This window comes from Rhinolophus hipposideros, assembly GCF_964194185.1.
Source record: "Rhinolophus hipposideros genome assembly, chromosome: 18".
Taxonomy (NCBI): Eukaryota; Metazoa; Chordata; class Mammalia; order Chiroptera; family Rhinolophidae; genus Rhinolophus; species Rhinolophus hipposideros.
In genome coordinates this window covers 23,840,630-23,853,110 of record NC_138064.1, presented here as the reverse complement: position 1 = coordinate 23,853,110, position 12,481 = coordinate 23,840,630, and the positions used below count along the sequence as shown (strand labels likewise).

The 12,481-nt window shown below is 33.1% G+C and overlaps 1 protein-coding gene across 7 annotated transcripts in view; it reads right to left on the bottom strand.

Annotated features, from left to right (window-relative positions):
- Positions 1-12,481, bottom strand: part of DGKB (diacylglycerol kinase beta) — a 416,933-nt gene that overhangs the window by 169,074 nt on the left and 235,378 nt on the right. For all 7 annotated transcript variants that reach the window (XM_081080246.1, XM_081080244.1, XM_081080245.1 and 4 more), the window contains 2 exons: positions 9,859-9,978; positions 1,183-1,300 (listed from right to left, as the gene is read on the bottom strand). In XM_081080246.1, coding sequence (XP_080936372.1) covers positions 1,183-1,300; positions 9,859-9,978 — 238 coding nt within the window. The remainder of the gene's footprint in view (positions 1-1,182; positions 1,301-9,858; positions 9,979-12,481) is intronic.

The window sequence follows — 12,481 nt, the reverse complement described above, 5'->3', positions numbered from 1 at the left end:
TATGTGGGATATAAAACTGAAAGCTACAAATGAATAAGACAAACAAACAAACAAACAAAAATCATAGACATGGGCAACAATTTAGTGGTTATCAGAGGGCAAGGGAAGAGGGGGTAGTAGAAAAGGGTAAAGGAGGTTACATATACGAGACCTGTTTTTTAATGTCAAATAATAAATCTGAAAGTCAATTCCCAAATATACTACCAAAGAAGCTAAAACTAGTATCTGAAAAGACATATTATATGGAAGTCAAGTGAGAACTTAGATTTAATGTAAATACACAAAATTGGGATATGTTTAATAAACTTGAAAGTTTTATAACAGAAAAGGGTAAGGATAGACATACTGCTGTACCAAGACAACTTCACTCCTCACTGAGGAGGACACAATATACATTCTGTTTTAACAGGGGCACCAGAGAATGCAAAGTTTCTCAGGCATGTATGGTGTTGATTTAAAAATACTTAGGTGACTTACAAATTAATTGCAATGTAAACTATTAGAAAAGTCTAATGGGCAGTCCTTACTTAATAGGATACAATGGAAATTGGAAAGATAAGTGTACTGAAATGAAAATATTGGCCACAACTCATGAACAAGCAATGCTTTGGGTTCCAATATCCATTAACCACTTATGAAGATTTTCTTCATGATAGAATTGTTTTAAATGTGCCTAAGGTGGAAGACTGGTTCCTATTTCTTATGATTTCTTAATTTGAATGCAAATTGACAATCAACTGGTTTAACTGTTGTTGTTATTTGGGTTTGTTTTGTTTTGTTTTGTTTCAGACCTGAAGGAACTGACTCATTAAAAGAAGTCATTGTGAATAAGTGACTGATTTAAAGGGAAAACAGGATAAATATGAGAAACTGGTGGAAATTTGTATAATAATACCAGTAGAAACGGGAATAATAACTACATTAAACTACAGTGGAAAGAAAATGGCTAACAAATTGAAAAATGTCCTTAGCTTTTTTCTAAGGGAGCGTTTCCCCAAAGAGAAGAAAGTTAAAAGTAGAGTGACCTAAACATTCAGAAACCTCAGGGAAGCATAAATCATAATTACAGGAAGGGTCAGGATTATTCCTTAGCTCTCCATCTACAAATAGGGCTACTTCATAAAAATCCATCTTTCCTCACTAGAGGTGATGATGTCCAGACAGAAAAAAAAACATACTCACAGGAGCAGCAAAGACCCTGCTTGCCCACACCAATCAGCATGTTCAGGCAGAGATTGCAGTAGGCAGGTTTGTTAAAGTGCTTGAGTCGCCACACATGCTGTCCATCATCTTTCACGTTCTGCACGGGACGTAAGAGAAACAGATTTCACTTAATGAAATAAACAGTGGAATATGTAAGTGCCAATAAAAATCAGAGCTGGACTGAAGCATTTGAAGACAATCTGTTATTTCATCCTAACGTTCTCCAAGATCGCCACAGAGTCTAGAAAAACACATGTGCTCTAGTGGAATGAGATCCTGCTAGCAAATCTTGGATGCTATAGCAACCCACAAATTCTTGCCTAATGTCAACAGTTCAACAGCATGTCCCAAACCACCATAACGACCTGCCAAACGGAGGGAACGTGTCTGCCTCAGTTCTGAATCCTTTATCCTTAGCACAATTGCATAAACAAATAAATGAACAAAGAAAGAGAAAATGAGTGGAAGGGACTTACAAAGGAACACTCGGAAAGAATATTTTAAACCTTGCTTAGTAACTAGAAAATGCAAATGTTAGGACGGTTATTAGGTCTTGTGAGAAAGCAGAAGAAGGGGTTGAGAAGGAATAATATTTAAAGTCAGTTATGGGTGATACTCTAAGGCATCAGTTGGGAATTCCCTATTTTATAGCTTATATCAATATATATCTCAATAGCTGATTTTAAAATATAAACATTTTTAAAGATCTAAATTACATTATCATGTTTCCTCCTTTTAAATAAAATATAAATTTTAAATTGCATAGAAAGATGATCAAAATATTAAAACTGTATTACTGTATTTACTTATAACAATCATTATATATTTATTTGCCACAATAAACCTTGAGTTTAAATTAATTCACATTTTAGCAAAGCCACTGTTAAGTAGTACTTATTCTTCCAAGGAAACCTCTCTGTATAATAATATCATAATAGCTACTTCTCTACCAAGTATTTGATTACATCTGCAGAGTTCAAGATTAAAATAAAATGAAATAATATGATGCTTATGAATGCCTTGAACTCCTTACAATAAGTTTAAATGTATTATGTGAAGTTACCATACATCACTACTTTTGTTACCATCATTTCCTCATTAACATCTAGTCCTTGTATATAATTTACCACATTGTATCAAATTCAGTTAATTTTAGACATCATTTATTTGATATCCTATAGGAACCATTATAGGTCACAATTATTTAGGTTAGCTCAGTTGTTGTATTTCTTAGAACGCTTTCACCTAATAACTTTTTGAGCACTTACTATGTGCTGGGTCCCTAATACTAATTCTGTTGTAGTGGAACAAAATAAACATGCCCTGATTGTCTTGTTTCTTTTGATTTATATACATACGTATATATACATGTAATGTTTCCTAACCACGTTTTCTTATTCCAATAGATAAACAACCGAATTTGTAGTACCAGATTAGATCCACAGCAACTAATTCTTACATTAGAACCATGAATGTCAAATTTGCATCATTCTATGAAATAATAATGAAAATGCTTCCTGGGAGATAATTCTCCATGGATCTCTTGAATTTCTGCATATTTTGTAAGCAGAACTGTCTTTCCCCTGCCCCCCCCCCCCAGGTTATCTTTTTAGAAATGTTTGAATAACAAGCAGCCTATTATCTCTCCAGGGCAGAGGGTAGGTTTACTTAATGTCCAGTAAAATAAATCTCAGCAAAGGTTAAGCAGGTTTGTTTACTGCACATTATATATATATTAAAAAACAATAGTTTTCCTAAGCCAGGGTTCCAAGCTCCAATGGTGCACACAGAAATTAATTGGGTTGTACAATGTCACACTTATGAGACTGTGGGCCAGCACAACTGGCTTACACATAAAGTTCCTACTGCTTGTTTTACTGTGAATTAAAAAGTCCTTGGTCTCTGACCCAGGAGTCTCATGTCCTCTGTCAGCATCCAGAATGAAACTGTGCCAAGCTAACTTGTTAACATGTAAGTAAGCTAAATTTTAGACTCTTCACAGTTCTTGAAAATGTTCAGATTCATTTTTCTGACAAAGAACTCACAGGCTCTCAACAAAAGCAGTTATGAAGAAGATGTCATAGAGAGGACTTCAGAAGACTTCAGTTTTAATTTTCTTCCAAAACTTATGAAATAGGCTTTGTGGTAATTTCTGAATCCAGCTCTGGTGTTCTCGAGTCATAAGATTTCTAGTATGTTCATTATATGAATAGAAAGCTTTAAATACTTGTTTAACTTTGCTGTATTTTCCAAACTGTCTATGTTTTTAACTTTCTATTCCTACAAATAAGAATGAAACATCCTGATGTGAGAAGTTTGAGTAATTGGGTTGTTAATATTTTTAAAACATATTGATAAAGTTAATAGTTTAATGCTTAAAAAAAACATTTTAAATGAAAAGGAGGAAGAAAAAAATCCAATTTTCATATGTATTACTGTTCTTATAATCCTTGTCATTTTATTTTTAAACGATTGTCCATTACATGTGAATAAGTCTCATTCTGTTGAAGAGCACATATGGACTAAGTTAGCTGGCATTTTCCTTATCAAAAAATAAACAAGTCTGAACGTGGGTGTTCTGTCAATCAGAACACTTAGCCATGTTACAGGCTGCAACTAATGTACAAATCCATTACCCAGACATAAAACTCTTTACCAAAAAACAAATTAAATAGCTTTATAGCTCTTAGTTGGATATATTGCCAAAATATGCAAAAGATGAAATATGTATGTGACTTCAAGAGAAGAAATTGAAACCAGGAGCCAACTACTTCTGGGCAGTGCAAATTATAGTCGAACTCTCTGTATTTTCTTGTCTTGTCTTGTTTGTCTTATTTAGATTGTAAACTTAGTGGAGGAGGGGGAGAATCTGTTCCTTGCTATATTCTATCAGCCAGTTGAGCATATGCCTATCAGTATTTCTATTGCAAATAAATATTTATTGTCATAGAAAGGAATTCATTTTTATAAGAAAGAAATGAAGAGAAAAATCTGGAAGGCTTGATTCCTGCCTACTCTGAAAATGTGGATAAGCCATTTCACCTTTCTCCTTATTTTCCTCTCTAATAATATGAAAGTACCCACTTTCCTCTCCCAAGCCGTGGTATGAGTTTTCATTATACAATACCTGTGAAGTCAATTTAGCTTCTCTGAAAACTAGTGCTATATAAATAGCAAATATTATTACCATCATTGGGTTGAGTTGTGTAACAGCCCGAAGTTTCAGCCTAAAGATTTTTAGAAGGATGTTTGTAGGTTTACCATACTTTATTGCATAAAATATTTGTTCTCATGATTTTTTTTCCATTATCAGACATTATTCTTAATAGAAATCTTTCTTAGTATTTACAAAACATCATATTTTATAATACAGTAGTTTACTTTTGTGCTTGTGACAAAGGAATGCTTAATGAAACTTTGGCAAGTTCACACAGAAAAGGAGCTCCAGGTTCCTCCTCTCCTTTTTATCCTCTAGAAGCCAAAAGGAGGTTTCAAAGGGAAAAAAAGCCCTTTGAAACTTTTGATACCTATTTCATTATCAATAGTGATTTCTAAAGTTTTAATTTTTTCCCTGAATACATTTAAGATCACATATAGTATTCCACTGAACTAGGGCTATTAGAAATAATACCTTTTTTTTTTCGGAAGACCTTAAGGAGAAATTTCACTGATGTCACAGCCAAAATGCTCCTACCAAGATACCTAGCCATGTCCCCATTTCCGTTGATATCACTTATAACACACAGAAGAGCTAATGTTGCACATTAATTCCAAGTCATTAAATAATAAGCACCATTAAATTATCTTACTTTTCTGTTCAAGGTTTCCAAAAAGTTATAACAGTATGAAAGAAACTGCTTTTAGACAAAATGATGAGTTATATCAGGGCTGGACAAAAGGAAGGAAGGGAGAAGTCTTAAAATTCTGAGTAGGTTTGAAATCAACTGTTATCTCCAGGTAACACTTTCTGAAATCTGGCTCAGACCCGACCATTCATTCCTTAAGGTTCAAATGCGAATTCAACAGTGTCTAACACCACATAGGCATTCTCCTTGAATGACCTAATCTGGAATCTCAAGAATTGTTTCATTTATCCAGCTTCATAACTCCTTTGTAGATTGAGCAATGTATAAACAGCAGAAAAACAACTGAACCAAATTAAGTTTTAGAAAACTGTGCAGAACATTAGTTTTCCAAATATAGCTTAGTCTATTAACAATACAACACCTTCTGCTCTTTATCAGATTCAGAAATTTCATCATGGAACACATTTCATCAGGAATCAGGAGGCAAACCAAAAGATTACTTTTACTTTATTGTGTTAAGCCAAAAAAAACAAAAAAAAAACAAAAGTGTCCTAAAATATTTCAGTCAATGGCCAAGTTTAAACGACCTTGATTGAAGACCAGGATTCTGTGAGTACATAAAGTGAAATCAAAATATATATCCATTCAAAAATCATACAGGTCAGACGTAGGCACAACCATCCAAGACTAAGAAGTTAAAGTACCCTTATTTCAAGCAAGGCTCCCACTTAAAGGTGTATTCCTGTTTATATAGTAATAGGAGCTTAGAAATTCTCCTTAAAAGATCTAATAATGATCTAAGATTATAGACTTTCAGAACTGAAGTATTATTAATTATATTGTTATTCTAGGAAATATTAATATAGTTAATATTAATTAATATTAATATATTATTAATTATACTGTTCTTCTAGGAAAAGGAGTATCACTGGAAGACTATTAGAAAAGGGAAGGAATGTTCTTCACTAACTTCTCTTTGTATGTCCAGAGAAGATGACTGAAAGGCACAAAATGACCTAGTTAGTTCATTTAACAGAACCCGATTAAGACCTATATGATGGAGTTCACAGTTACTTTACTATCTTCACTAGTCTTCATGTCTTGCTTGGGTTATCTAATTGAGCTAAAACAGAAGGTATTAGATTCCTTTCTCCTAAATGACTAAAACTACATTAAAAATTCTGTTTGTAGTAAGACAGAATAACTTAGGGGTCAACAACTATGGCCCTTGGGTCAAATCTGGCCATCAACCTGCTTCTGTAAGTAAAGTTTTACTGGAACACAACCTTGCTCTTTCACTTACGTAGTATCTGTTTGGTTTTGCTCTTAAATTTAGAGTAGAGTAGCTGCAACAGAGACCTTATGTCTCTCAAAGCCTAAATTATTAACTATCTGTCTCTTTACAAAGTTTGCCAATTACTGCAGCAGAGTTTCTTATTAGATACCGTTATTTTTAAAATTCATTCAAAATTGAGATTTTTTAAAAAAATAATTCTTCAATGAGATAAATGTTGAAGGAAAAATGACTAAATCTCAGGTATAAAATTTTTATTATAATCAAAATCACATATAGAACCTAAACTCTCAATTGTCCTTTAGATATAAGCGACTGTACCTTTTCTTTTCACATTGAGTACCACGAAGTTTGAAGGACTTCTTGTAAGAGAAAGGAAATGACTCTTACTTGATCATTTGCTAGAGAATCAGGTTCTGATAAACTACTTTTCTGATTTGGTCACTGAAACAGGTAGTATTAAAAATAGATAAGCTTTTTAAATTCTGTTAAGGGAGAAAAATAAACTATAATAAGGTCACAGCTGCTCTGCCTTACATTAGTAGTGAGGATTCCTCTCCCTGGACAATATTCTTATCTGTGTAATTTGGCGAGTACACCACAGTCACTTTCAAATACACTGTGGTATTCCACATGCACTGTCAATTAGAATCTACTCCCCAAGCTCATAATTGACAATAGACAAGAGTACATACAACAGCATAACAAGATTGTCCCTGCAATAAATGGCTGCATTCAACCTAAAGCTTCTAGATTCCCAATTTGATAAGCAAAGGGGGATGGGGGTGGCCCAAGGGGAATGGCACCATGAATCAAATTCTCTATAGGTAATAACATAACACATTAATTGCCTACAGAAAAGGAAATAAATCTCAATTAATAATAAAAAAAAGGCCTTCATCATTCAGTTGTCATTGTGTCATTCCTACTTTGTAAAACACTTATCATGCCTTGGGATTAAAAAGCTGTTTCTCACAAATTGATGCTCTGTTTTGTGATCATAATTACATAGCCTATGCATTTTATTAAAAGACAATTTAAAATATTACTAGCTTATTCTTTTTGAAAAAGTGAAGGAAAATGATATTACTCGCAGAATTGTTCTTTACAGGGGAAAAATCCAATCTCCCATGTTCAACTATAAACTTTAAACAATGTAGTCCTGCCATCTAGTGGCCGTCGCTGGAACCACAGCTTTGGAAAACAGTTCTGCTTACTACTTTGAAACCCTAAGGTGATATCCCTTATTAAGCTCAAAAAATATACTTTTTACTAAAAACACAAAATAAATTTAAGAATATGATTATAAAGTAAATCATGCATCATTAATTTGGTGGACATTAATGGCAAAAAATTGTCATTCAGTTGAAATAAATTTACTGTTACACTAAAACATGATGAAGTATTGGGTTTGTTTATAATATTTTGAGTTAAATCCATCTATATGGCTTATTTTTACCCATGATATTTTTATTTTATATGAATAAAATAATTGACAATAGACAAAATAATTGACAATAAAATAATTGACAATTGACAAATTTATAATAAAATTGTAAAAAATACTTTCCAAAGAAAATCATAATTTCAAAATCTTTCAGTGATATTTAAAATATAGGTGACTTTAGTCTCCATTTCTGCACTTTCTATACAATTCACCAATGACTAAATGGTTCACTGACTGATTTCTGCATCTTCTTTCATTCTCTCATACTAGTATTTCCATAAATGTTTATAATAAACAAAATTTCACTTTAAAAATACAAAGTTCCCTTTCATTATTAGAACTAACCCTTTTTGACATCATTTGACAACTAGTTTTGTATGCTCGATTAAGTATACTGAGTATACGCTAAGCCTTAAAATGTTCACATTTTGTCAATTTTCTTGTATTTTCTCCTAATAGTTTGATTTACACATGTTTTTTGTCAGAAGATATATTAAATGATTAAGTAAACATTTATAATACAGAGGTACAGGACAGATTATTACAAAAAGATACTAGGTTATCTATAGTATAAGAAAAGTCAGATATAAGGAAAGATGACTTCATTAATTTTCAAAATGTAGACATAAATACCAGGGGTGCCAAAAATGTATACAAGTGGAAATTTGGTCCACGTTGCTCAAGCAGTAGTGCGCCATAATCAGAAGTGTCTGGACGCTGATGGTAACCACGTTGAGCACCTCTTGTAATTGCAGAAGTCAAAGGTGACTTGTATTCAATTTTGTCATTAGTATCTATTCAGTATTACCATTTTAATACAGTTTTCTATTCTTAAAATGTGTATACATCTTTTTGGCAAGCTCTGTATATCTATTAACAATAAGATCTATATATTCAGTTTTTGTTTTAAGAATTGTTTGTGTTAAGGGTAATTTCCTATATATCATCTATTAGTAATTTTCTTTACCCTCCTCTGACCATGCCTAAAATCTCATACACCTCACGAAGGGTAAGATTAACCTCAATGTAAGAGAATTCGAAGATCCAAGTGAAAAAGAAACAAATGCTAAAGAAGTCCATTTATGTATTCCCAACCCATATGTAAATATGTAGAAACATGTTTGTATGTACCCTCACATGTTTTACAAACACAGACTAACATTTCTTAAGAGGTGACTTTTAAAAAATCAGTATCTTGAGTAACTGTGGTAAAGCCTTAAATCTGCAAAATTGGTATTGCTGGTAATATGCATGAAACATGTTGGGGTCAGCAGAAAGCGGTGAATACTGACGTTCTCGTATCTCAAAATTCTAACTATTATATGTGCTTTCCATTAGAAATGCTCTTTGAATCTAAGTACACATTTTCCTATGTGCATGATGTAGTTAATTCTTGCTTAATTATTAATGCTAAAAACAAAAATTTTGTACTGACTCATTGAATTTTTTAAATTAACTGTTACTAAAATTAACATCAAGACTGGGGCAGCAAGATTTGGTGTCAAAGTCAATATTATATCATATCTGAAAATAAGTTTACCCATTTTATTCCCCCGAACCAGTTATTTATTTAATTACCACCAGAGGCACTGATACAAGAAAGTGTTTGACAGACTTAGAATGAATGGCTGATCTGATCTGCTGATATGTAAGGGGGAAAAAAATATATACACACACTCAAACATTTCAATATATAATTGGCCTCTCCGAGTATTAGTTATCAATTAAATAGATCATCTTCATAGGGAGGGGGGATGTGGAATGAAAGGAAGAACCACAGAAAGCAATAATATTGGGGAGTTTCCTGTATTAGATAGAATGAGAAGGTCAATCACTTTTTAAACTAGATTACACTTTAAATCCAGGAAACAAGAGAGAAATTATGTATTAAATAGTAAGTTAATACCTAAAATGAATCAGTATGTTTGTGACAACTATTACTACATAAGTAGTTATTGTTAAATTGCACTGTGACATCCTTATTAAAAGTTCCAGGCACTCACTACATGCTTAATGGGAGAAAATGGCCAGATCAATTTACAACTGAAATGTACATCAGAGAACCCACTGACTTACCCCCACGGCACCCCCTCTGTGTAAGTGCTTACATTTTCCAAGCCCAGGAGCACAAGAAGTGGAATTGTTGTCATTCCCCCTTGGATCCATTCCTCCAGAGAGACTGTTCCATCATGATCATAGTCAATTTCTTCCATCATTTCATGGAGGATCTGAAGTAGAGGAAGAGAGGGAAAACTTACAATAAATCAATAAAATAAATTTCATATGATATAACAAAGCATTGCATTGAATTGGTCATAACTGTGACTAGCAGCTAAGTGGAGAGTTGAGATAAATATCTATGTAACTTTGTACAATGATAATCCTATTACTGAGGATATAGTTTTAGGCTTTGTTGTGATTTCCAGAACCTACCTACTTTCATAGGTGAACGTTTAGAAATAATTGCTGAACTTTTCAATATGTTGTCACTGAATGATACAGGTAAAACAAGAAGCTATATTTAATGTAAGAGTAAAAATTTCTTTAATTACTTCCTCCAGATTATTTTTTAAATTCAAATATATGCCAGATAATGTCTGTACAAATTAACTTCACGAAAAGGAGCTGAAATAATTCTTTGCTAAACGGTAAGAGGAGGGGGAATTATGTTGCTTTTAATTGCTTATCACAACTTAATAGAGCAAAGAAGGTAAACAATCAAGTCATTTTTCACTAGATTTCTTTTCTAAAGATGACTTGCGCAGTGTCCCAAAACGTTGTCCACAGTGTGTGTTGGTAATACATTCATCTCTTGGTTATACAGCCCTCATATCAGTATTCAATTCAAAGTGTAGTAGTGAGGGTTAGATGTATTAATATCAGGATCCTCGAAGAGCATCTAGCATATACAGAAAATGTGATATAGGTGATCTTAGTGTTATATTAGCAAAAGTTATATATGAGCTCTAAATATACTACCCTTGGCCACTGGGAATGCAAAGTACTTGCCATACGATTGCATCCAAATGGCAAACATGGTAGAACTTCAGTGAAGAAAGTGGCCACTGTTATCTAATATGTGCATTTCAATCAATTTGGAAAAAGAAAGAAGTGTAGACAGCATTGGAACAAAAATTTTAAAAGGTGTAATAAAACGAAATACTTAATATGTTGATAGAAGTGTTGTTTGCCTAAAATTCCCTGAACTTGGTGGATGACTATCTTGCTTCAGAAAGTGTTTGAAAATCAGATTATTTTCCTTTGGAACAAATAGGTATTGGAAAGAAAGAGACTTTTTGGAACAAAATGGTGGTGAAATAATTATTCCATTATTCTCAAACTGAAACACAGTGGGAAATGATGTAGAATTTGGCAAATGGCAAAAAAGCTTTCATTAAAATGTCCTGCCCCTTGAAGGCACCCTGGTGAACTAGGAGAAATGAATAAATGAGATGATAACTAAAACACACAGCATTTGTTTCAGATGCCTGATGTTTTCATTTTGTACCTAATAAATCTAATGCTAGAGCTTGGGTAAGTTTTTTTTGTTTTTTTTGTTTTTTTTTTTTGTTTTTTTTTTTAAATCCCTTCCAAGAACATCTTCCCTACCAATTGCCATCAACCTCAAATGCTCAATTCTCTTAGTTCACATATGCCAAGTTTATCAGGGTCTGACAGTGTGTACAAATTCAAACACTTGTTTCAAATGGGGAGAGCTGTTGAATCATCAGGCAGAGTGAGGCAGTTATTTGAAAGCAAACACAATCACAGGGAAGTCTTTTACTTGACTTTCTACTATTTATCTCACTTAATAGAAGTGGCAGACTTACCTGTGTGTGCCACAAAAAGACAAATAATGCTACATAGTTTATTATGTATTTCCCATCAATTATTTATCATAATTAGACTGCCTGGCCACTGACTGGTCCCTTCCTTAGAGAATCTAGAGCACCTTTTCTCAAATTCAAGCCACACACCTCCCAAATATTTTTTGGGGGGAAGTGGTGATGTCCACTTCTGCTTTGAAAGCTGATGATAACAAGATCCCTCTTCCTTCCTTCACTCCAGTGAGGAGAAGAGGTTTTATGGATAATGAATAATATTCACAGGTATTAAAGTGAGCAGGATGGAGAAAGTTGTGTTAGATTAACAACCAAAAAGGACAACCTTATTTATAGGAAGTCCCTCGATTTCAGTGCAAATAGTATTAAGATGAACCAAGCAGTATTCCTCTAATTAAATACATGTTACCATAAACTTTATCATTCCATAGACAAATTGTAACATTGTTAACATCTGCCACGCATATGCACAGCACAGCCTGTGCATTTTCACATCCAAAAAAAGAAGAAAAAAAAAGTTGAGCTAAAACTTGGAAAAGCCATTTCCCAGTAAGAATGGTGTCCTCCTTTGTACATGACATTGCACATTATTTTGTTGTACTCTCCTGGCAATGATTTCCAAAGCAAGAGAAATGCCATCAGAACTCTTACATCACATATTCATGCCATTATCACGCTGATAACTGCGTAATTGTGAACAGTGCTTAAAGAACAGGCTTTTTTGAATTCATATAAAATATAAACCATTTGAATAAAATTGATTTGTATTTGTTTGATTCATGTACAATTCGCTAAACTTAGTTCTTTTCAAAAATAAACTGAAATCGCTAACACTTATTATATCTACCCCCAAATTGTGGATAAAGTAAAAATTTCTAGTCAACTACGT